The sequence below is a fragment of the Hippichthys cyanospilos genome, chromosome 1 (assembly GCF_059441005.1).
Source record: "Hippichthys cyanospilos isolate Australia breed blue-spotted pipefish chromosome 1, RoL_Hcya_1.0, whole genome shotgun sequence".
NCBI classification, from domain to species: domain Eukaryota; kingdom Metazoa; phylum Chordata; class Actinopteri; order Syngnathiformes; family Syngnathidae; genus Hippichthys; species Hippichthys cyanospilos.
Genome location: NC_142369.1, coordinates 34,015,855 through 34,042,183, shown reverse-complemented (window position 1 = coordinate 34,042,183; position 26,329 = coordinate 34,015,855). Strand labels below are relative to the sequence as shown.

Genomic DNA, 26,329 nt, shown 5'->3' with positions numbered 1-26,329 from the left:
CAGTCAGCCAGTCAGCCAGTCAGTCAGTCAGTCAGTCAGGCAGTTAGTTCGTTAGTTAGTTAGTTAGTTACTTAGTGATCTCACGGCGCCCTCTTCTGTGTGTGCCAACATGCAGCATTCCTTGTAGTATTGATGTTTTTTCAATTGTTTTGTTCGTTGTAATTTTGTGACCGCTTTGTTTTTGTGAATGCAGCATGTAGATTACTTGCATTGTGTTTTAAAGTGTTTGAATTTTTATATAACTGATGGGTATTTTTTTCGGGCAACGATTAGCGCTCACCTTCTGTCACTGACGAGTGAGAAAGGAACGGATGCCACATGCGCTAAAAGCAGGCAAATTTACCACTGCATAATGTTCCAGTCCAAATCTCTTCATGACAGTATGACACCTCACTATGGTTTTATCTAATAACATCACATTTTAATACAAAACTTGAAGTAAAATATATCATACTCACCTGAGATGCTTATTCATAGACAAACTCCATCACATTCGCTCGTAAGATAGTTAGTTGTTGCCGTTGTGAAAGTGGCGAATAAATCCCTGACCCGTAATCAAGCAGCCAGCCAGCTAAAAGCTGTTAAGGTCTCCCCGTGACTTCAAGAAGGCCCCAAAAATTGTAAACTGAAATCTGATTGGTTACCACTCTTCCACTGTGCTGCCTGATAATAGAAAAATTAATAATCATCATCCCCATCATCATAAACATAATTTTAAAAATCAATAATAATTATAATAAATCACTATCATAATAATGTCCTTATTGTGTTGTATCTACAAAAAACGTTAGGTAATATTCAAAATGGCCATGAAGTTTGTCTACCATTCGTCAGGAGCTATCATGACTGACTTTGTTTTTTCAGAATGTGGAAGGAAGTCTGAAGCGAAGAGAAAAACATGCAAAGTTCACAAAAGTCAAACACAGAACCTCTTCACTGTGAAGAAGGCACACAAACTGCTTCAGCTCAGTATAACATTCCCATTATTATTTTAAGTGTTTAATAGTTATTATGCATTTAAGAACAGAGAACGTCTTCATTTTGTTCTAGTTTCCCATCACATCAGTGCCTTATGATTCAGCACTTCCGCTCTGACCTCAGTGTATGAGAGTTCACATCGTTAATGTGTGTCGGAGAAAATTATTTTCTATTGTTGTTCAAGTACTTGCCGTCGCTCAAAGAACTAGAATTTTATCAAAGATACTAGTAAATGCGATACAGTTGCCTTGTTCAGGACGAGCATGTTCTCCGTATGAAAGAAAAAGTGATGAGATTTTGAGGCTTTAAAGATGAGGCTTTAACCCTTTCACTCCCAATGCGTCCCGCAGCTTTTCAAAGAATGGCAGCATATACATATAGATAGATGGATGGATGGACGGACGGAGACAGACAGACAGACAGACAGACAGACAGATAGATAGATAGATAGATAGATAGATAGATAGATAGATAGATAGATAGATAGATAGATAGATAGATAGATAGATAGATAGATAGATAGATAGATAGATAGATAGATAGATAGATAGATAGAGTGAGCACATGGTCATGTTTCATGATTCTAGTTAGACACAGTCAGTAGTAGCATTCTGGATGTACTGCACCTAGGCATCAGACAATTCAAAATGTATGATAACCTGAAACAAAAATATCACAGTATAGAAAGAATAGCTCTAAAATATATAATTTTAAAATGTTTTATTGATAACCATTTTCTAGATCATCAAACAGTTTTATTTTTAAACAAAATATATGATATGGCATTTGTTAAAATAACAAACATTCAACATGCACAATATGTAAAAAAAAAAAAAAAAACGTTGAAAGATAGTAGTTTAGTTCTAATCAATCATTTAATTAATCATAAAAATACTATTAATACAATGTGGATTCTCTCATTTCGGTCAACATTGTAGCTCGATAGACTGCTCACGTCTTACCTCCAGCGATAGCCTTAAAAATAGCATACGCGTGTTAGCCACGTTAGCCACGGTAGTTAGCTGCAGTAGCCAACTTATAGTGGTACTGAACCCGACAACCCATGAAGTTGATGTGATTGTAGCCAAAGAGTATCAGTCATATCGAGAAGAAGCTCCCGCTGCAGGCTGCAAATTGCCTGTTAAGGCAGACGACGCGGGAGGGCAATTAAAAAAAAACAATTTACCAGTTTTGTCAGATTTGGATGGTTTTAAATAACGGTGACTTTCAAAGTCGCGATATATTCCACTACGGTTATAGGTCCATGCTTAGCTGCACTCGTTTATAGCTCATTTTAATCAATACGATTTTTTTTTTCAACAGTTTTTACGTTGGTAAAATAAGTGTTTAATTTTTGCTATCAAACTATTGTTTTTAAATAAAGACAACAAACAATTTTTTCCAATGTGTACCTCTCCTGCACCAAATTGAAAGGAAATGAGCGGAGCCACACCCACTGGCCAGGAATCAAGTCGACTGTGTTCACTCCCACAATGGCGCAAACACCCATTTCTAACATAGCACTATGATAACACCAAAAGAAAGAAAAAAAATCACCCCTGTGCACAGTTTGACCACACTTTTCTTCACTATAATTGGACTGGGCAGGAAATTCTGGCCCAAGTTATTTTGATTGATTCCGTGCTGAACTCTCTCACGTATATTTTCCACCCAATGTTACGAAAGAGGAAGTATAACAGTACTCAAAGCCCCATGAGGCATAACAACAGTCCACAGTTCTAAGAGGAAGGGAAGTGTAAAGATCGGCAAAGATCTCAGAAAAATACAAAACATAATTCATAATTGTCTTCTAAAAAGGTAAGACTCAGATTGTCTTTTATGGACTTTGAAATTAGTAAGTATGATATTTTTTTTTGCGAGACTAAAGTTAGTCATCGTCGTATGATGTTAAAATTATCGTGTATTTCTGTATACTCTATAAATTACTTTACAGTTCTTTAGAGAAGATAACATGTTATTTTGAGCATGTATAGTTAGAAAAGTTATTTTAAAAATAATGCTGAAATAGCAGCAACCATAACCAGAACATGTAATATAGTTGTATTTGTATCTCAACGACGTCCTCATTATTTTATACTTGGTCTTAATTTTGGCAGCTACAAGTTCAAACAATGTACTGTCTACATACTAACACTACACTGATAGTTTTTAGGATTCATCTTAAAGATTTGTTGATTTGTCCTTAAATACTAATTCTAACTTTACACTTAATGAAAGAGCTCTACATTTGATCAAAACATAGCAATATTAGCTATGTTCTAAGAAGTAAAACAAAATGCAAATGTTCCAAAATGTATTTGAAACACAGTCTCTTTATCGAAACTAAGACAGGAAATGAGATGAGGCAGAATCACTTCCCCCAAGTGTGACTGTTGACTTGTGAAGACAAACTCACCGTATAACCTCTAAACAGTTATGTTTTCAAAATACTTCTCTATTTTGCTATTTGCCTTTTTATGATCTTGTGACATGTCTTAACAGAGCCATCGCACAATGACCCACGGCTGCCTCAAGTGTTTGAAGTACACCATGTGTGTCGCCAACTTTCTTTGTTTTGTACGTATGTCTCAATTATCCATCTGGTTGTATGCCATTGTATCAAATCAAATAAACAACAAAAACTAAATACTGTTCGATCCATACACCCAAAGTGCCACGCAGGCGTAAAGCTAAATCAATAATATTTATTTATAAAATAAAATTAATAAATAAATAAAAAATAGCTGAACTGAACACAAACGCCTATTTGTTGGAAAATGGCATAATTTCGGGAAGCTTCTGTAACAGCTAGTCACCTCTGCTGGCAGAAATAAGCACTGCAGTTAATTTGCCAAAACCCTTCCCTTTGAATTGCACACAGGAACGCTGAAGTGGAATCATATTTGGAATACAGATTAATTAACTGCAAGTAATAATTTTTATACAACTTATTGTATACTTATTTGTTGTGGTTATGTGCCGGTTAATTTTTCAAAAAACATGGTGACGCACCAATTTATAATTCATATGAATAATTTTCAAACAATATTGGAATGGGAGTCACAGATCACCCAGTCAGTCCAAATTCATGAATTAATTTATCAATAAATTGGACATTCACAAATTCATCCATCCATCTATCCTTGAGCTACCACTTTGTCCAGGGTCCGGTCGCAGGGGCAGCAGCTTGAGCAGCGAAGCCCAGACTTCCCTCTCCCCGGCTTTGTCCAGCTTGTCCAGCTCCTCTGGGAGGCCCTCCTGGCCAGCCAAGGGACATAGTCTCTCCAGCATTTTCTGGGTCGACCCCTGGGCCTCCTCCCAGTGGGACATGCCTGGAATACCTCCCAAGGGAGGCGTACGGGAGGCATCCTAACCAGATCGCCGAGCCACCTCAACTGGCTCCTCAACGCGGAGGAGCAGCGGCTCGACACAGAGTCCCTCCCAGATGACCGAGCTACTCACCCTATCTTTAAGGGAGACCCCGGAACCTCTGTGGAGGAAACTCATTTCGGTCGCTTATATCCGGTCATTCTTTCGGTCACGACCTGCAGCCCGTGACCATAGGTGAGGGCAGGAACGTAGATCGGTACAAAGAAAGCTTCACCTTTCAGCTCAGCTCTCTCTTCACCTCGACAGACCAGTACAGCGTCCCATATTATGTGGACACTGCACCGAACCGCCTGTCAAACTCCCGTTCCATCTTGCCCTCACTCGTGAACAAGACCCCAAGATACTTGAACTCCTCTATTTGGGGCATGAGCTCATCCCCGACCCCCGAATCTGAGATTCAAGTTCCCGACTGACCCTCCTCTCCAGCACCTTACCGGGGGGGCTGAGGAGTATGATCCCTCTGTAGTTGGAACACCTGCTCCATTCCTCCTTCTTAAAAAGGGGGACCACCACCCCAATTTGCCACAAATCCATTGGACAAATTCAAATTGCGTTCGGCCCGGGATAGATATGCCATTATAAAAAGAACTTGTACTCCTAGGCTGTTGTCACTGCTAAAGACTACTCTATTAGCAGAACTTGTCAAGAATATAGGAGGGTAGTGAGACTAGTCTTGATAAACATATTTCTCTAAGGTTTTAAACATGCAGCGAACAGATAAGCAAGAATATGAAGGTTTTAAAAAAAATACAAATTGATCGCTATAAAAATGTATCTAGTATAGGAAGCGGAAAGAAAAAGAAAGAAAAAGGAACAAGGAGCAGTCCATTGAATATTTGCTCCTTACTGGTGATTTTTTTTTTTGCTGTGTCAGATGTGTGGTGTGGCGGTACTGAGCTTCGGCGTGTTCATGATGGTGAACTTCAAACTGGCTGCACTCACACCTTCCCTGGCTAAATTAAATTTAGCCAACATGTTGCTGATCAGTGGCATCATCATCTCATGTGTTTCCTTCCTGGGCTTCCTGGGAGCCCTGAAGGAGAATCGCTGCCTCCTACTGACGGTAACACACACATCATTTTTCAGAGAAATTCCACCTAAAGATTGCTGTCAATAAAGATCAACTTTACCTTGTCCCATCGCCCCAGTTACACACACACACACACACACACACAATAAATTAATATTATATATATATATATATATATATATATATATATATATATATATATATATATATATATATATATATATATATATATATATATATATATATGCGTGTATATATATGTGTATATATACGTGTGTGTGTAGGTGTGTATTTCCTTTACCTCTATTATCTCCTGTTTCGTATCCTTTGTTGTGACACATTTGTTTATTGTCAGCATTGAGGACAGGCTGCCATTTTCAATCCTGTGCTTGTGTTCTTTAATGCAAAGAGATACAGTTGAAAGAGTGATATTAACATGTTTGTCTGTGTCTGTTGTCAGTTCTTCCTGATGCTCTTCTTCCTGCTACTGGTGGAGCTGACGGCCGCATGTTTGCTTCTCCTCTACGAACGAGATGTCAGGCCACACCCGAGACACATTCTCATTTCTTAATTGTGTGCTATTAAGTGTTATGCCAATAATATACATTTCACCACATTAGATTAGCAACTGGGTGGAGCATGATCTGAAGGACGGTTTGGAGGAAGCAAAAAAATCCCAACAAGGCAAGCTCCTCACTGAGTGGGATCTGGTTCAGAAAACGGTGAGACCATCTGATGTCATTAACATTCGTATAAGCATACACATTGTGTCAGAAACCTTTCGAGACTGGTACCATATAAGGTTGTTCTGACGCAAACAACATATGAGCTGTGCCTCACCCCTCGTGTCTACAAGAGATCCTTTGGCGTTTGCTTCATTTAGACTTTTTCCAAAGCTTCAAGGGATCATAAAGGGGGTGTGGTTCAAAGACATCGACAACAGTGATGAAACCATTCTAAAAGTCTGGAACACACACTAGTCATTCACAGGCTTCTTCCAGTGGTGCACAAAAAGCACAAATAGTTGCAATTATTCATCAGGAAGCATTTGGTTGAAACATCTGTTAGGCATTTTTTGTTTTTATGCCTATATGCATTACAGTTTAACGGGATCATTATTTAGACAACGACACAAACTCATACTGTACACAAGCTCGCTGACCAACAGATAAAAGTAATGTTTAGAAGTAATTGTCAAGGGATTTTTTTTTGTGTTATTTTGCATTTCAAATATGTTTTACATCAATTAATTGCTTGCTTGTAAGAGCATTCTGGGATGCGTTTCCCCTCCAAGGCGGTCAATCTGGTTACTTGAGTAAGCAATGGGTTTGCATCCAAATCTGAATTCTTTCTCTGATTGGCACTTGGCCAGGAAAAGCAGAAAAGAAGTTTTTTAATTGCCTAATTAAACATTTTTTTTTTTGTAAATTCAACCTCAGCAATACTTTGTTTTACTTGTAGTGTATGTGAATGATGAAATTTAGACAAATGTTGATGAAACCGTCTTCTATAGTTGTAGAGCAGGCAGTTATAACCGACTTCACCATTTGAGTGTCATGTAAAGCATGATAATGCCATCCAGTGGACATGATTGCTAGTTGTACTCTCGCCCCACCTGTATTCCTGATCGATGTGGGTTAATAAACCCCTTAGCTGGCTTTGTTTAAGGTGTTACACATATATTACTGTGTTTCAATTGCAACGTACCCACAGACTTTAAGTGTACGTACAAAAACAGAAAAAATAATTAGTACGAGTGAACACAGAAGTAGACAAGCGCCTGACAGAAGACGGATCAGAAAAAAAAAGAACAAATGTCACCCTCTCGTGGTGGCGGAAGGTTGGGCAAAAATACACAGACGGACTGACAATTACAATTTTGTCTGGCTTGAAAAAATGACGGACCAACAATGACGGAAAGGGGGCGGGGCTCTGACGAATGTTGGACCAGCAAAAAAATTTAAGTTGCCCACCTCTGTTGCTTACGACAAATTTGATGAATATGAAGGCATACTCTTGCATTTTAATGTTGGTTATGATTGCAGTAACTAGTTATGCGAGTATTTATTTTTGCCGCCACATGATACACTAAACTACACAGACATTCAATTTTCACAATTTAATGTTTTCTTCCAGTTCGATTGTTGTGGAGTGCACAATGTGTCGGACTGGGGAGATAAAGTGCCCAATTCCTGCTGCTTGAATCGTTGCGTCAGCACACAAACTCAGCAATACAGATCAACGGTACAGTAACATCTGCACATTACCATATAACGAGCTCAGTATGAGACTCGTTTGTTTTTCAGTTCAGTCCAAAATAGTATACTTTGTATTTGCAGGGCTGTTTGAACAAGATGAAAAGCTGGTTTGAAGAAAATTTCCTCAACACTGGCATATCTGTAATTGTCCTCTGCATAATAGAGGTAAACACACTGACACACAATTTTACAAAAACCTGAGTATAAGTCGACCTTGGACTTTAGTGGTTACATATATCATGTCTGTCCAATTAAAATACATGGTGTGTGTTATTAAACTGACAGCACTTTTAGACGCATTTCTTTATCATGCATCAAATAACATACTTTTGCATTTATGGCAAGTGTGAGGCCCTGTATGTGTGTGTAGACACCAATGCTGAATTTAAAGTTGCAAAAATAATACGAATCAAGATTTCAAAGCTTTATTTTTTGACACAGTTGAATGTTAATTCATTGAAAGCTCTCAAAGTCATTATTACAACCTGCCAGGCCAAATATCTCCTTCCATTTAAATCCCAGTCGTCTTCGCCTTCCTTGTTAATCATGTGCGCAAACATTCTCGTTACTCTTCCACGGGTATTCATCTTGGAACTCACCAAATTTGTTTGAAATGAAGGTCTCCAGAAATGCTTCGACAAGTCAAGCCGTATTTTCCTTTTCACAATGGGTCAAAGTCCGCCGTAAAAATTATCTATGCAGCCTCATTGTTGACAACAAAGAGGCAATAAGGCGGCGCTTGACGAAAATGCATTTGAAAGTGCAAACGCACTAAAACGGATGCACACTATATGGAATTAAAGGTATTTTGCTTATTTTGAATTCAAATGGATGTTATTCAAACACAAATGTGTGGAAAAAAATGGTCTTAGTCTTAAAAATGAGGAGGAAAAAAAATGGACTTGTACACAGAGAAATTTGGTAAATGTGACATTCCCACCAAAAGTATCTTCACAGCAGCCTGCTGAATAACTGTAACCAAGCACACATCATTCATATTAATCAGGCCTGCCTGTTGCACAACCTAACACTACATTTTTAATTTGATTAACACCCGCATCATCTCACCAGCCATGTCATTTCCATTTGTCTAACTGGAACATCCTTATGGCACACTGTACTCCAAAAAGGCCTTGTATAAATACAGCAAAGTATGTCTTTCTGCAACCGCAGAAATGGAAAACAAACACCTATTGATTGACAACCTGCAGCACACATTTAATGTTAATGCTTTTTTTTTTCTTCCTTTTTGACAGGTATTAGGGATGTGTTTTGCCATGACTCTCTTCTGCCACATCAGCAGCTCTGGACTGGGCTATAAGTTATAGAATAGAGAGCTTTGTCTTGGTTATGTTTTAAATCGGGTGTCTTTAAAAATACTGATTGTCGAAACAAGACCGTTCATTAATGACTTTTTTTGTTACTCAAATTGTCACACATTTTTTACTCATGTTGCCACAGCAAGATTGGCCCCCCAAAAAAGGTCCTGGCTTGTTTAGGCAGACCGTTGCGACTTCTTAGCAATGTTTTTCCTTGCAATGTTTTGAAGATAATGCATATGATTGGCATTGACTACTATTAAAAGAATCAAACGTCCTACTCTTAAAATAGATTATTTTTTTCCCCCAGATGTAACCCCTAAGAACCACTGATTCAGTTTGTTGTCTATATTCAAGTGGAATATAGTACTGCACACGTTAAATTTTGGGCCAGTCTGCATGGAAGAAATGAATTAAATTGCCCCCAAGTGACACTGGCTCACAGGGCCTCTGCATTGTATGTCCGATGGTCGGTTCATTCTACATGTAGCATGGATTTGCCTAGTTTAATAAAGTCTCGGTACCTTTGTTCATTTCTATGTGTCTACCTATCAAAACATCCAATTGAACCAACAACGGATATTAACACATGTCACAGTAAAATATAGCTAAAATAATAGAATGAACTTACATGTGGACTCTGTCATCATTTTCTTCATAGATTTGATATAATGGTCCATTTTAGTAGGAAAGTCCGCTCACTTTCAATATGTCAACATTTGTTCCTCTTCTGAAGCGATTCATTTTGGCTCATTGTTGCCTGATCGGGTATTACTTGACTTGTCACTGATACTAACAAAATTGCAGCGGTGATGTTGTTACAGGCCTAAAGATAGCACTTTTAGGAGGCTTTTATTTTTCTTCTATAACCAGATCCTGCAGACAAAATCTCATGACAGCGAGATCTCGGGTAAAAACGAGGAAGCGTGACCTGCGAGATCAAAACAAACATGGAGGACTAAGTTGTAAAAAATGGTAATAAGTGGTCAGGTTTTGCTGAATAAAAGTGTAAATGGAAAACAATAATTATTTTGGTTTCCAAAAACTTCCGGGGGAATTTTTTTACTCTCAAGATTTGATTCAGATTTTGGGGTCTCCAAATGAAAATTATTTGATTCAATCAAAAATTATTTTCGCTTCAATGTATAGATTTGCAAAGAATCAGCATACAACTTCAGCCTGCTGTACAAGACAGACTAAAAAAAAAGGTGTTTTTTTTTTTTTTTTTTTACATTTACTAAATTTTGATTTTGTAAGGAACATACCTTTTTCCCCAAAAATAACATGTGGACAACTGCTACTCTTTGAAGCTAGATATACATTCTGTAGCTGTTAATGTGTCAGTTTGTTCATCTCTGAACATATTGGGAGAATTATCAATCACAATTGTAACATTTATTTTGAATGTTTGTGAGAGGGCATGGGACCATATCACAATCTCACGTTATCAGATAACCTTGAGCAAAAATATGGCTGTTTTGAAATTACAGCTCTACAATACATCATTTTAAAATATTTTGGGTTAAATAGCCATTTTTCTAGATGATATAAACTGTTTTATTCATAGTTCAGCGTTCGCAATAGTTCACAATAGATAAGGAACAGCTTTAGTAAATATGTAAATCAAGTGTAATATGTAATGTAAATGTAATACATGTATAATTGTTTGTAAAATTAATAGAAAATCACCAATGTTCTATCTCTTGTAAGCTATTTGGGGAACAGGTCTGCAGGCTACTCATGTGATTTTTGGAGGATACCTGGTGCCCACAGGCACCAACCACATTGGTGACCCCTGGTTTAGATTACAGTATTAACACTTTCATGCTTGCTTCTTAAACGCAGCTTTGTTTTGACGATGGTTTTCCCTCCCCAATTAGTTTTTCTATCGATTAACATCAGTATGCTTTAACCTCTGTATTTTAATATTTCAGTTAAAAAAATATAGCTTTCATATTATAATACCTACAAGTTGAAATTTCAGTAAATAAAATTTTCATGAACAGAGAAATTCATATGATCTGTCCAAAAATAACTCTGATCAGCTCCTTTTTTTTGAAGTTTTTGTTTTGTATTTAAAGAATAGAAATTAAAAAAAAACAAAAACAAAGAGCTAACACGGGTCCCAGTGTCGCTATGTTTTATTCGGGGAGTACTGTAGGGCAGCTTCATACTAATAAAACTGAGTGAAAAGGGAAAGGAGGAAAAAGTTAAAGTGATAAAGATGAATTTATTTAAGCATAAATTCCATAAACAAAACAAAAAACTAAGATTTGTAATACACTTTAAAATAAATTTGTTCTTTTTTTCAACAATCACACAAAAATAAAAACAAGTCAATTTTTTGTAGTTTTAAAAAACAATGTAACTGTACACAGCAGAATATACCATTTCTTGCAAACTGAACACCCCCAGAACCCAAGAAACTAAAGTATTGCAATTCACCTACAGTTACGAAAAAGCCCATTTTGATACAACCCACTTTCTCCACCACTGTTATTTTTCCTCTGAACAAGGACATAAAATAGTCCTCTAACAGAATAAAAATTTACATTTCATAGAAAACCACAACTGACACTGTTATAAGTCAAATATTGCTCGTCTTGCATTATGAACATTTTCCTAAGCAGCCATTTGTATTCTTGCCATTGCTAAAAAACAAACTAAATGTTATTACAGTATTTTTGAAGTGATGCCACTTACAAAATCAAGTGAAAAGTCACAGCTAAAAATGTCAGGTGTACTTTGCGCTCAAGACTTGTTTGAGCAAATGCCCTGGCCAGAGACATGAGTCAAATTAATAGGAGCAGACAGTACCAATAGCCTACAAGCGTTGCCGTTTGTTTTGGTTGCAAAGAATTATCGACATCTCATGTACACACAGGCTAAATTGTTGGTACCCTTCTACTCAATATAGTACAGGTATAGTGATATTTTTGTCTGCAAAGACAATAAATAAAAGAAAGACCTTATGTCTCTCCAAACCCTGGTGCACAATACCAATCTCAACACCACGTCAGATGTCATTTTCCATCCACCTTTGTCCCTATATATGTAGAAGGAGTAAGAAAATAGGGAAGCCAGCCCATAACTGCAACGTTAAAACTTCCAAGCATCTGCTCTAATGTATATCCGCTGTGCTTGATCAAACACCCAATGTTACCTCAAGATCTGCTCGGACACTGTAACAAAGCCAAGCATGTTTACATAAACACCGAGGCAAAATCACAAAGTTTAGAATTCAATGACGTCATCTTTTTTCTTTTGGATTTTTGTCTCTCCAGCTATGATACAACTGACAGATTACAAGCCTTGAGCCATTGGCAAACCAATCACCCTAAAAGTTATTTAAAAAAAAACAACAAAAACGCTCTGTTCACCTTATTTTCACATTGTCCTGCAAGAAGATGAAGAGCTTGTACATATTGTCATAAGATGAGAAAAGAGGGAAATTAAAGTGCAGGCTCCATGACTACACTCAAATGCCACCATTCTTTAGTTATTAGGTGTCAAACTTGAGACCAGGGGTGGGCAATTCCAGCCCTCGAGAGCCGGTGTCCTGCATGTTTTCCAGTTTTCTCTCCCCAACACACCTGACTTAAACCATTAGCTCATCAGCAAGCTCTGCTGGGGCTTGAAAACAATCCTAATCATTTGATTCAGGTGTGTTTGAGAGAGAAAAAACATGCAGGAATTGCCCACCCTGCTCTAGAGCTTGGGGCCACATGTGGCCCACCGAATCATTTCATGTGGGCTGCTTAAGCAAATCATGCGCATTTACTTCATATTTCTTGGCAGAATCAGTACCAACATTGAAACGTGTCTTCACTTTGAATAAAGTTGAGATAGTCTAAGCATTATTTCCTTTTTTTTTTGGTGATGAATCACGTTGTGAATATTTCATACGATTCATTTATATGGTTTCACGGTCAAAACGGCCCTCTGCCTCTGAGAGAAACCATAACTACAATCTGGTCCTGAAAAAAATCAGTTTGACACCTGCGCTTTAATTACAGATATACCTGGTTCATAATCTATTAGTGGTGCTGTTACAATTTCAGTGATCGTTTTTGTAGTTTGCTCTCCTCGCACTCATGGCTGTACACTCAAGTGCGGCGTTCAGAGCAATGTGGGCAGTGGGGGCTTCTTGCAGCACATATCAGAGGGAGTGGGCGATTGAACGCCCTCAAAGCAACTATGACAGAGCACACTGTCATGAAAAAGCAGCCATAAAGTCTACCTAAATGATCAAATTTTGCAGTGTATTTTTTTTTGTCCATTTTCATTGTTACTTGCTGCATTTGACAGTCAAGTGGTACAGAAAATATATTTTAAGTAGTATGGTGGGTCTTCAATTTCTGTTCCATTAAAGCCTAAATTGATTTTGGAACACAAACAAGGTTGTAGATTTAGGTAACAAACAAAACATGCTTAACTTTATGTTGGATGTGCCAAATTAATACAGCTACACTAAAGACCTAGTTAAGTTTGGATTAAGAAAAAAAGACGCACATTTTGGGTGACTATTAAGGAAGCCTCTTGGGACCACACAGATAACACAAACTTGTGGGGTACAGACACACGTCACAACTAACTAACACTGGTTCCGACATCCTGGGATGGTTGGGAAGGTCAAGGTATCGTCAAGGCGGGTGGCATATCGGTCGCATGGCAGTTCCGGAAGTTCTGAGGTGGACTTCAAAGCTTCACTGTTATCACTACGACCTCTGAGGAACATTCTGGCAAGTTGTACCTTCAAAGCCACTTTCTCTCCAGTTACTACTTTTGAGTACATATATGCAATTGTCGGAAGGGGGGGGGGGGCAAACACCAACAATCGACTAGGCAAAGGACCTTCATAGGAGTTCTTAAGAATTTCAAATTGAATGTCAGTTTGAGTCACCGTTACATGTCAGTTGTGTATAAACCTTTCAGTTAGAATGGGTGTATCCATGTATAGTCGGTCTAAATTTCAGCAGCAGTGATTATTTGTTAAACCTTAACAGGATTTGACTTCGGCAACATTCAGTGCACTGTTTTCCAGGCTGCTAAAGAGTACGTGTGCGGAGGCAGTTCAAAAGTCTGCATAGTGCTCACAAAAAGCTAAAGATTAGTCTCCCTGAATGAGCAGGTTTTCGTCACCGGTAGAATTAAACACAGAACTAAACGGCTAAAGATTATTCCTGCAGTGTGTTAGTGAGTGCCGGAGCTCCAAGGCCCTGAACAGTTGGTGGTGAAGTTCTGCAACAGAAGCAGCTGAAGCCTCTCAGAGGCACTGGAATGCTGTGGTCTTGGAAAGGGATAGTTCCTTTCCACCTTGTGCTGTTAAAATCTTAGAGGGGCATTAGCTTAGTGGTGTGGAACAGGAGAGGGTTCAGGTCCTCGGCATGGACGGCCCGATGGAGAGAGGGCTCGGAGCGACTGCGCTCTATTTTTGGCAGCAGGTCCTGTACCTGCTCAATGGCTACGAGGATCTGATGAGAGAAGAAACCAGAAATCAAATGAGGTATTACCAGGATAAGAACAATTACAATCAACAGTTATTCATCGGCAACAATATTCTGCTCATTTTGCCAATAATGTAAAAGTCAAAAGGATTTACATGAACATGACCGAAACAATCTTTTTCATAGAATTTTTCGTTTCCTCGTAATTTGTTTTACATTCATAAGAAGTGACTAGACGTTACTCGGTTAGGGCATGCAATCGATTGGATGCTCCCAAGTTCTACCCTGTTGCAACAGCAGTACTTAGCATGCCTACGTGCACATGCCTGAACAGAAGACATGCTTGAGACATGAGCACTACGCCGTGGCAAGCACTGGAACTGCAGCGAACACGCTCACTTTGTGCATACTATGAAGCTCAAATTTGAGTTGGAATTATTTATTAAGAAAACATTTAACAGTGGAATCTATAGCCTTGTTACCTGTGGGAACAAGAGCCTCTCATCTCGTTTGAACTTCAGGCAGTCACTAATCAGCCTTTTCATTGACTTGGGTGAGGTACTGTAGAGCTTACTGAGGTCTGGGGACAGGTAACCACGTCCCACCATAAAGATTATCTGGAAAGAATGAAAAAGGGGAATCGGCCAACCATTAGAGAAATCTCAGTGTGCTGTTTGTCAACACTTTTTGTCGCTGCTAAAGGAACAAGTTGACTGAAAACGTTTTGAAACGGCCAATTAAGCGTTGTTTAACCTGATCTCTGTTGTTGATGTTGGAGTATGGCAGCGTTCCTGACATCAGCTCAAACAGCACTACTCCGTAGCCATATACATCAGACTGGAACGTATATGGGTTGCTATCTTGCATTCGGATGACCTCAGGAGCCTTGGAATACATGGAACATAAACACGAGTGTGACGTTGTCTGTGGGTAATTGTTTGAATTATACATTTCCGGAATGGCAAAATTACCATCCACAGAATTGATCCACTGGGCTGTTCAACCTGCTGAGAGCCGCTCCACCGTGACTTCACTGTTGCAAGGCCGAAGTCCCCTATTTTAACAGTCCAACCTTCGTGTAGGAAAATATCTGAAAAGCATCTCAGGAAATATGGCTACTGACAATAAGCATTATATTTATTGTGTAAGACGGACAAAAGTTGTGTGGTCAAAATCATTTTTATACAAAAAGTTCATCATTTGCAAAACGGACAAAGTGCAATTGAAGTTGGCATTAAGGTTCCAAATGTTATCTGTAATAACATGTCTAGAACCATACTGATAGTACAAACTACTAAAAGACTTGAAAAGGATACTGTTTGATTTCAGGTCCCGGTGAATAATGTTTTTTGCATGAAGATAACTGAAAGGAAAAATGCACATTTAATTCTATATGGAAATGATATCCAGTGCAAACATATTTCAATGATATAACAATTCATATTTGTATGAAAAATAATACCGATTTTTCCTGCATTATCAAGCCAAGTTTTATATCACTGGCGTTGGGTAGAAACGTCATGCAATAACTTTTTCAACCAACCAATTTCATCAAAGTGAGAAAGACATTTTAAACACTTTAAATTGGCTCAATGCATTGTAATAAAGAAATAACACCAACACACAGACTCACCAATGCTACTGTTCAGTGAAGTTTTGTACTTGAGCAGGTGCAATGGCAAAAAGAAACCTTGCGAACTTGTGAAAAGATGTGGGGGGAGCACCTGACACCAGCAATGTGTATATATTATGTACAGTTCTGTGAAAAGGTTTTTGCCCATGTCTTGATTTCTGCTTTTTGCATACTTATCCCTCGCAAAGCTTTATTTTCTTCAAACCAAAATTATTAACACTAAGACAACCCAAGGACGTGTAAAATGCAGCTTCTAAATGATGAAAAAACACAAACCTATCTGATCCTATGAGGAAAAAGTGCCATAATTGTCCACTGAACCTTATACTGTATATGAATGTGTATCCAGCCATCCATCGCAAATACTAGCATACAATTAAACGATGCTCATCGAAATGCCTCGGAAGGCCACGGTTGACAAACTGCAAGTATAAGGGTTTCATACACCCACTGCCTCCTCCTACTCAACCTTCTCACCCTCTGCCTCACACAAATAGAAATTTTTGAATATTTGAATGCATAAGAAAAATGTAACATAACATTTATAGGTAATATAAAAAGGTGTTAGAAATTGCACAGCTGTAGAAAACATCAGTAGCAAGTAAACAGCAACGGTAAAATCTAATGTGGAAAAGTCTTACTCCATGCCCTGAGCCGTCTGTCTGGCCACGTCAATCCGCCTCATAGTGTCAAATTTGGTTTCAGAGACATGCAGATGGCGGTAAAGGCTGCTGCCTTCACACCACTGTGTGATTATGGCAAAGTTGGGCTTAGTCATGTAGCCCATGAACAACAGGATGTTGACATGGCGAGTTTTCCTGAGGAGATGGGGAATCAAAAATGAAAAAAAAAGGACAATTTTTCATTAACCATTTTGTTATTACCTCTTGTAAATGGGAAACATATGACAGAAAAAGCAGTATATAAGACCTTTTCTGAACAATGAGTTTACAACTACAAACGAACATACCGTAAGACCTGCATTTCATTTTTAAAAGCCTGTAACTGTTCAGGCGTTGGCTCAGTGACTTTGAGGATCTTGATTGCTACATCCCCATGCCACTTGCCCTTGAATACAGTTCCAAAGGAGCCAGCTCCTATTCTCTTCTGGATTGTAACTTCCCGGGAGTGGACCTCCCAGTAGTAACTTGAATCCCTGTAGCCCCCTCGGTGCTAAAACACATCAGATGTAACTAAAAAATAAATACGTTAACACTTCTGTCTCAAAATACAAAATATTACGTACTACTTTCTTTTTGTCATCCGAGGAAGAGGGCTTTCGTTCTTTATGCTCCGAAGGTGACTTAGGCTGTCTTCTCCCTGGAGAGCCTAAAGAGGGTGGGCTAGTGGATGGCTTTGGTGAGGGCTCAGGACCTGTAGATAGAAAAGACAAGAGGGCATTCAGTAAACAAGGCCAACACATGCAAAGTAAACGTTACATTTTAAATGATTAATAAAACAAAACTAAAACATACCTATTGTGTTGTTAAATTTCACTGCTTCCTAAAAAGGTGGAAGTGGTGGGGGGTGAAAAAAAACATTAGATTATAGACATATAATTTAGACTACATAGGACAAATGTGGTCATGGTTACATTAAATTCCTTTTCATACTGCACTCACTCAATATGAAGGAGTTGCGCAACAACACACAATTAGTGGCTCTTAGCATGCCCATATTTGGAAGTGCTGACGTAGCAGCCAACCAGGAAGTAAAATGGAGATTTTGCCAATGTTTAGACTGCCCTTTCGCAAGATGTCTGCTGTCTTGACTCTGCCGCTTTTTTATTAGAACATTTTCCTATCTGTGGTGCCTTGCCACCACGGCAGAAGGCCTCCTTAAATGTGTGTTGCTCAGTCAGCACTCAATTCCATGGTGCCCGCCTACCACCATATACACAATGAATGGGTTTGACAACGACGCCCTGCCAAATATAGTATGAAATGGGCTTTACTGAGTAAAGTTGAGTCATTTGACTTCTATCCAAAAGGCAAAAGCGTCCACTCGTCAAAGAGCAGAATAAACTGAGCCAAACATATTAGGTTGCTAAAATGTTCAGTTACTTCAGGTAATAAAATTAACAAACCTCGAAACAGCACTGACTATGCGTCCTACCAAACAAAACTAATGGTAAGATGGATCTTGTTCATTGAACATTACATGTATATATGAGCGGAAAAAAAAAAGCAGGATGAGTTACTTGCACACCAAAACAATCACTATGATGAGGGCAGCTGTCTGCTATTCCGTTGATGCATGTAAAAGAATGAATATCAATAAAGATGGGCAAAACCAGTGATTTTGAATTTGATCAGATACCATGCAATATTCAAGGTCAAATATCTCAAATACCCATGTATTAAATTTTTACGAGGTTTTGTTCTCAGCTTCGTGTCTTAATAATAATAATACGTACAGCAGATGTTCTAAACACGTGTCAAAAAGGTAAGGCCTTACGCATATTAATGAACAAATGGAACATCATTTGCGGTCAACCCCATTACAAGTAGGCTAGTGTTCATAGGAAGTAGGTTTGTCATACTTGTCAAGTTCACAAGACCATAGTCTCTGATTGTGTGCTTAAAACTGAGAATCATGCAAAGTGCCAACAGATACAAGTGGTCTGCCATCCAGTAGAGAACAGTAGAACTCAGAAGTGGTAGAAGAATTATGTTAGTACAGAGATACCCTCGCTAGGTCACGCTTCGCCTATCGTGCCTTCAGTGCATCGTGGATTTTTTGGGGGGTGAAAAAAAATATTGCGGAGAGACGTGCCAGATAGGCTAGTTATCTATAAATGCGCTTGTCACTGGCACTCCTTGAAAGTCGAACTACTACTGCAGTACTATATCGCGGTTTTCACTTATCGCGGGGGGGGGGGGTTCGATCCCAATTAACCGCGGAAAACGAGGGATCACTGCAATCAATTTAAAATTAATTGAGGGGTGTCCATCAAGTTGCCCATCGCTGTACTACAAAAGTATATTTTCATCATTTGAAAATTACACAACAAACGAAAACTATGCACAGGGCGTCTGACACTTGCCTCTATAATGCTGGCAACAGCAGGGCTCACTGTGCTGACCATATGAACATTGGGAGTCGAGGTGGAACGATGCCTTTGTAGAGACTGTCCATCTCCACTGGGGATAGGAAAACGAAAGGCTGATGTTGGGGACAGGAGGTCCAGCCTGCGAGAAGAAATAGAAAAAGTCACATTTGGCATTTGATTACCGATTTCGATAAGCTGAATCTTAGAAAGTTTGGTCTGCAAGATTACCCGGCAGGCTCTGGTGTTAAGGTTATGTTGCTCCGTGATGGGGAATTTTCTGGCAATAGTATCTGAGGATACTCATCTGTGCAGGGACTGGGATGGTACAAAGTCAAACACAAGAAGAAAAGGATGAGACAAAAGACAATAACGTTAAACAGGGTGGGCTCAAACCTGTTATGACTGGAATCTTGTCAGTGATTTTTGTTCACGGACTATTTCACAAATTTGATCATTTGTCATTCATAGTCGCAACTCGAGATATAAAACTTCCAGTTTATGAAAAACTCAAGATGAAACGACTTCCAAAGAATAATTTTGACCCATAATACAAAAAAAAAAAAAAAAGAGAAAACCGACACGAACATATCAAAAATGTGTGCAGTGCCGACTGGACACTCATTTCAGTCGCCCTGCTCTCCCATTGGTCAGCTCCTGCCCTGATGCTAGTGGTTTAGCCTTTGTGATGTGGAGGGCTAGTGCGGAAGCTGGGGTAGTGAGGCAGTGTTTCGTCAAGTGGCTCATCCTGTGTTTCAGTCTGGCTGTGAAGAAATATTACCTGATATAGAACCGATTCCCTCTGAAATGCCTGCTGGTGCTGGATAATTCTTGTGCTCACCCTCCTTGCCTCAAGGAAAATTTTTCAATCATCAAGGTTCTCTAAATTTCATCAAATTTCTCTCTCCCTGTTTTTTTGTTTGTTTTTTTGGCTTGGCACGAATTAGATAATTCACCCAGAAATTGGACTCAAAATATAAAAATATTGAAATGAACTAGTGAAACTGTACAATGAAAACGATGTTTTGTTGTCGACTAGGAATGCCCCATTGTGACCATGTGATTGGAAATCGGGGCTTATGTGATTTCCAGCTGATCTGTATTGGGGGAAAATGATTAGTTTTGCACATTTTCTGAAAATTTAAAAGGTCACAAAGTGACAAAATAACCCTACATTATAAAGATCTTGCCAAAAGTTACAGTCATAGTTTAAGTTTAGATTACACAATGTCAATTGTGTTTTATCTTTTTTTTGTACCGGTATAGTCAAGTAGTAGTAGAGCACAAGTAAGCACACATGCACAATATATTCTCCCATTACTGCTTTGGTCTTATTTTGGTTCATGCGCCTGGGTTGAGCTTTCATGGGGGTCCTGATTATCCCATCCAGATGTCTGATCCATATACCATGCATTACATGTGTGAGCAACTACCAAAAAGTAAATATCTGGAAAACTGTCTCACCTGTACCCTTCAAATTTGATACAGAAAATGTATAGCGTGGCCAGTTTTGGGGATAAAAAAAAACTCATATCACTTTTGCCCCTATCTCTGGTGCTGGATTAAAGGGGCCCTATCATGTAAAGTCAACATTGTGGCTATTGACACTGACTTTCAGGCGATTTTCAGGTAATCCTAACTGATGTAAATTAGGAAAGGTTTAGTCAAATTCCATCAGACAGATGGGAAGCGTATATCTATACCCCCCTTTTTTTAACTATATATAGTGTATGTAATCTTCTGGTTCCAAATGTAAATACTTTGAAAGAGAAACCAAACCCTCAAGCTGCCATAAACCTTTGCTAATAATCGAAGTGTCAGAGTACAAATAGTTTCATGGTATTAAAAAAACTCGGATTCAACTCACCGCTGTTTGCTCACTGTGTCCATGTCCACACAAACAGTTGGTACCTTGCTACTGCAGTGCTGGTGAAATTTGTATCCACATGTCTGACACCTGAATCCATTAAATAAAAACTTGTGGCAAAAATCACAGTAAGCCAGCTTGAAGAAAGTTTTTCGTACCTGTGCAAGATTTAAATTGGATTATTATTTTTGCAAAAAAAAATAACATTTTGTTGAAAAGATTTATACAACTAAAAACAAAGCAGGTTTCCCTGCTACTTACAAAATTGTGCATGGTCAGGGGAATATCATCCAGGACCTCAACTAATAGCTCCTCTCCAACCAAAGGAGTAATGTCTGTGTCCCAGTCTGTTAGTCTCTTACGACTGAAAAAGTGTTTAAGAGACAACAACAATAATTAATATGAACCCCAAATTATGTTTGAGGAAAAAACGTTTCGTCACCAATGACTTAGGCAAAACTTAACTGAGTGGAATTGTTGGTGTAGATAGAATTGGTTGAGTGAATATTTTAGTCATTACATTAGACACACCTACACAAACTGAAATCCATCAAAAAAACTCCTTTGTAAGCCATTGCAAAGTTAAGGCACGGTTATTATTGGGTTTTTTTTGTTTTCTTAATAAATCAGCAACATGATGGGTAAAAGGTTAGCATTAATGCACAGGCAGACAAATGATGAAATGATGAAACAGATCATATTTTCATCTTCAGGCTTCATATTTCATCCCCCTTCCTATTTGATTTACATTTCATTCCAAACAAACGACCATAAAAGGGGAAATTTCTGTGGAACCATGTCGCAGGCTGGTTAGTCAAGTATGCGACATGTTATCATTAGGAGGTAAAAGTCCAGAGAATGGCAATTGGGGAGGATCAGAACATTATTATTTATTCATATAAATTCAAAAGGTAGGCTAAAATTACTTTTTTTTTTCTCTTCGCAATGGAGTGGGCACACTCATTATAAACAAAACATGGAATGCTGTCCGACACATCTTGCTTGAATGCACGAATGAACACATTAAATCAAAAGTGTAAACAAACTTGTTAAAGAAAGACACCCCGGAACTGAGAATTAATTATATTTGGAGGAACAGCAAATATCACAGCATTAAAAACAACCCGCCCCCCCCCAAAAAAACCCTTCTCAAGCGTTAACAGACAGTAATGAAAATCTTACCCTTCAAGAAGGCGGAATACAGCACAGCAGTCTTGGCTTAACCCTCTCACTTTAAGTGCTTTATCTAGACTCTCATAGACTGTCTGCCCTTGGCGAACGTTCACCTGTGAAAAGGACACGACTCTTCAACCCCACACTCAAATGCCATTTTTATAAAAAGTATTTTACCATTTTATGTAAGAAATATCCTCTTAAATTTTACATTGAATGTGTCTTGAAATACAGTAGCTTTATGGTATGTATACATGTACAACACTCAGTGCAAGGAGAGCATGCAATCTCCACACAAGAGGGTTTTTTCCCCAGATTTGAGCAGACAAACCTGGCAGGGAAGCATACCGTGTGTGCTAACCACAATATCGCCAAGCTGCTTATATAATACTTTGTATTTCAAAATATCAACTAATGTGATCTGGTTTGAATTCTAGGTGGTGGTGGTGGCAGTAGTGTGGGAGGGGTGAAAGGCACCATTATCTGCAAGACCAAATGGTTAGTTTCACACGTAATGACAAAGTGAGATGTATGTCAAATTATGCAAGTAATTACTTTGGCCTGACCGATTAAATGAGCCAATTAGGTCCCTTGAAACATTGACTTAAAATAATAGGCCAAGAGGCCGATATTTGCTGATTAATTTAACTTTTTACCATTATGTGCAGTCACCCTTTACCATGGTTTTATACAAGAAACATTGGTTTCATAATTCATTACACACAAATGTGTACCTTAACATTGTATCTTTAAATATACAGTACATCCTGAAATTTGTTGATGAAGTCATTCTGCGGGCCAGTCATTCAAAACAAAGAAAATACTAAGCAATGATGAGGTGAGCAACGCAAGCAACCTCTGCAAAGAATTCACCTATATGTCACAAATTAACACAAAAGATAGTCAGTTTAAAAAAAAAAATCTAAATAATAAAATGTGTAATGCAGCATAAATTAAGCATACTTCTTAAATGACATCCATTCAAATATTGTACGAGTAACACAACACATATGACAAAGAATAATTATGTCTTTATAACTTCAATTGTGCCAAAGATGCATTATGTATACCAAAAAGTAGTGTTTTTTTTTTTTTATAATGTTTACTGTCCACACCTCTGCTATTAATTGACAGGTGATAGCTTCCATGCGAGTAGTGTTGTGACATTCATAAACTAATAAGAGTCTTTTGAACAAGTGCGATAAATAAATACAAGTCACATGAAGGGAGTGGAGAGAGAGGTGAAAAAAGAGCAGAGGTGGGGCTGCAGGAGTGCTTGTGGCAAAATAGACGTCGTGAATAGCTACAGGTTAGATTTGACAAGTGGGATGATTCTTGTCAAAATATTTCAGATGCAGTGTACACGTGTCCAAAGCAATGTGTATAAAGTGTTCTGCAAGTTTATATTTACTGGTACTTTTGTATTAAAAGGGAATAAGAAGTTAATGGTTATTTTCGACATTTGTTATAATTATGCAAGGTTTTTACACAATTTCAGACAAGTTGAATATACTTATCATTTACAACAATTTAAAAGACAATAATACGAGTCCCATCACTTCACTAATGTATGCCATGAATTGCAATGTATCACTAATACTGTAATACCGTTTGAAATATTCATCCCATGTTGTTATAAATATAATTCATCTGTAACCTGTATTTGTTTTTGGTCAAAATGGTGTCTACCTAAAAAATATCCATAATTGGTCAGGCCCCAATAATTACACAGAAAGCCAGCAATAGCAGCTGTGTTCTATCACAGAGAACAATCACCTGAAAATCAAATTGCAGTTTAATTTAATTTTAATAAATACAAATAAACAGAGTTGATCAAGCCACTTGTCTCACCACAGTCCTCTGCTTATTGGGGAGGTAGACTCGAATGGTGCCCCCACCTCGGGGCACATCCTCCGGACTAGTTTCTCCTGAGGAGGAGTAGGAGGAGGTGGAGGACATTATGAGAGGTAACAGGAGGGGACGCTATACTTGACACCTAAGCCTCAGGAGGGAGTCATGGGTCGTTGTATCCAAAAGAGTAAATCGTTTACTTGCAACCTACAACAAAATAAAAATGTTTAATTTTTGGGACACAGAATGGTCACATGTTAAACGAAGTAATGCGTTGTTGAGCACGAGCATTCCAGAATAGCAAAAGAATGGTAAATTGATATTGACGACAATGTTAAAAAAAAAAAAAAAAAACAATAATAAAAAAGGCACCAACACGAGCCTTGTCCAATGGGCTTTACTTTATATGGTAGCAATCGCGTGAAATTATGCATTTAACACAAGGAGGATGACTACTTAATCATTATTAAGCTGAATGGACAGTTTATGAGGCAAGATTTTGACAGATGGCATGGAGCGCCGCAGGGTCGAATCTAAAAGGACTCAGGGAAGACATAAAGCCGCGTCAATTATATACAATTAATGCTCATAATTAAAACCACGGAGCCGACAACACCCACAATAGACACCGTGTGTGAAGCAAAGAGAGCGATAAATGGCATACTCGCGGAAAGCCGAAGCTGATTAGAAGTCACAGTTGAGTGACGCTAATGCTATACGTTAGCCACTTAGCTTAGCGTGGGATTTGTCTACTGTATTTGACATTTGGAATTGTGGGAAGCAATGTTTCTCTTCGTTGTGACACTTAAGTGACTTAAAACTGCCTGACCAAATACTTTAGAAGGCAATGGCAATTAAGAGCATACTGGCGACGTCAATTTAACCTACATTGCCAAGTGTTAACTGAGGGGGGGGAAAAAAGTAGTTCCCAGACTAAGCTGTGCCCGTAGTGGAAGAGATTATTTAGCTGCCCAGTGGCTAGCGTACTTTTCGGCTATTCAGAGCCAGTCCAGTGTAAAAAAAAAAAAAAAAAAAAAAACTTGGGCTTTTCACCGCTGCGTCGGCTCCTAGGTTGTTGCTGGTCCTTTCTCCGCTTCGTCAGCAGTGACTTGTTAGATTGCAATACAAAACATTGCAGGGGTCGTGCCGTTTCGTCTATTTCTAAAGCCAACAGACTGTTTTCTAACATCACCCGAAATATTTATTAAAGTCTTAAATAAAAATAAAACTCTTACCTGTGTCAGCCATCTTGAACTCTCTCAATCTAAAGTCGAATCTGTCAAGAACTTTACTGAAAGCGGAAAACCACTAAAGTGCTCTTTTTTCATTGGCCACTTCTTGTAGCTGCCTTCCCTCATTGGATAGCGCCAGTTGGACATTGCAGAGAGGGGCGTAAACTAGCCTCTCATGTAAATCGAGTCGAGTGCGTAGATCTAAACGGCGACATCAGCTATACCAAAAAACAAAACAAAAAACTTAATAATGTACATTGCATCAACCTCAGCATATCGAGACGCTGTCTAGATTGGTAATAAACGTCATGTAGTAATGTAACTTGGTCTGGTCTTTTGGCGCTTGTCTACTTGTCTCGAACAATAACAAATACAACTGGAAAGTGTGCAATTCCTGAAGCTTTAGCGTGTGAAGGCGTCAGCCCTGAAGGGAGAGGCATTGAATGGTAAAATGACGTTGAATGTTTGAATGGGTTGAATCTGTGATGAAATGTGAATATTGCAAAGTTGGAAGATTTGAATAGGCCAAATAATGTAGAAAATACCCGGGAAAAGTGCAAAAAGTGGAAATTGTGTGGGTATTCAAATTGCAAAAACAAATTAATCAGTGAAAGAGAGTGTATGGCAGTGGAAAGAATCTTTAATAAAATAAAAGGTAAATAAAAAAATAAAAGGTAAAATAATGTAAAAGATTTAATGGAAAAACTGAAAATTGTGTAGGTATTCAAATTGCAAAAACATGAATAGGTGAAAGGAAGTGAATTGCAACGGAAAGAACAATCTTTAACATGAAGTTGGAACAGTATGAATAGGCCTAATAATGTAGAAGATAAAAAGGAAAAAAAAAAGGTGAAATTGTGAGGGTGTTCAAATTGCAAGAACATGAATTAATAGGTGAAAGGAAGTGCATGGCAGTTGAAAGAACAATCCTTAACATATACGGTTCAAACGGTTTGAATTGGCCATATAGAAGATACTGGGTAAAAACAGAAAAAGGGGAAATTGTGTGGGTTTTCGAATAGCAAAAACGTCAATAGGTGAAAGGGAGTGCATGGCAGTGGAAAGAACAATCTGTAACATATAAAGTTGCAACCATTTGAAT

The 26,329-nt window shown here is 38.4% G+C and overlaps 2 protein-coding genes across 2 annotated transcripts; one reads left to right on the top strand and one right to left on the bottom strand.

Moving 5' to 3' along the window:
- Positions 1-2,687: 2,687 nt before the first annotated feature.
- On the top strand, positions 2,688-9,503 carry LOC148430188 (leukocyte surface antigen CD53-like). The gene is made up of 8 exons (XM_088419276.1): positions 2,688-2,796; positions 3,481-3,555; positions 5,243-5,431; positions 5,859-5,933; positions 6,019-6,120; positions 7,535-7,642; positions 7,738-7,821; positions 8,913-9,503. Exons 2-8 carry the CDS (start codon positions 3,493-3,495, stop codon positions 8,982-8,984), a joined length of 693 nt encoding a protein of 230 aa, XP_088275402.1. The 5' UTR covers positions 2,688-2,796; positions 3,481-3,492; the 3' UTR covers positions 8,985-9,503.
- Positions 9,504-11,185: 1,682 nt separating this feature from the next.
- Positions 11,186-25,268, bottom strand: araf (A-Raf proto-oncogene, serine/threonine kinase). The gene is made up of 16 exons (XM_088418330.1): positions 25,231-25,268; positions 23,996-24,202; positions 22,154-22,257; positions 21,233-21,335; positions 20,972-21,129; positions 19,336-19,422; positions 19,098-19,246; positions 17,531-17,554; positions 17,302-17,429; positions 17,026-17,228; positions 16,697-16,873; positions 15,739-15,785; positions 15,394-15,512; positions 15,176-15,307; positions 14,905-15,039; positions 11,186-14,449 (listed from the first exon to the last, which is right to left on the bottom strand). The coding sequence occupies exons 2-16, from the start codon at positions 24,101-24,103 to the stop codon at positions 14,309-14,311; spliced, it is 1,815 nt and encodes a 604-aa protein (XP_088274456.1). The 5' UTR covers positions 24,104-24,202; positions 25,231-25,268; the 3' UTR covers positions 11,186-14,308.
- Positions 25,269-26,329: the final 1,061 nt, after the last annotated feature.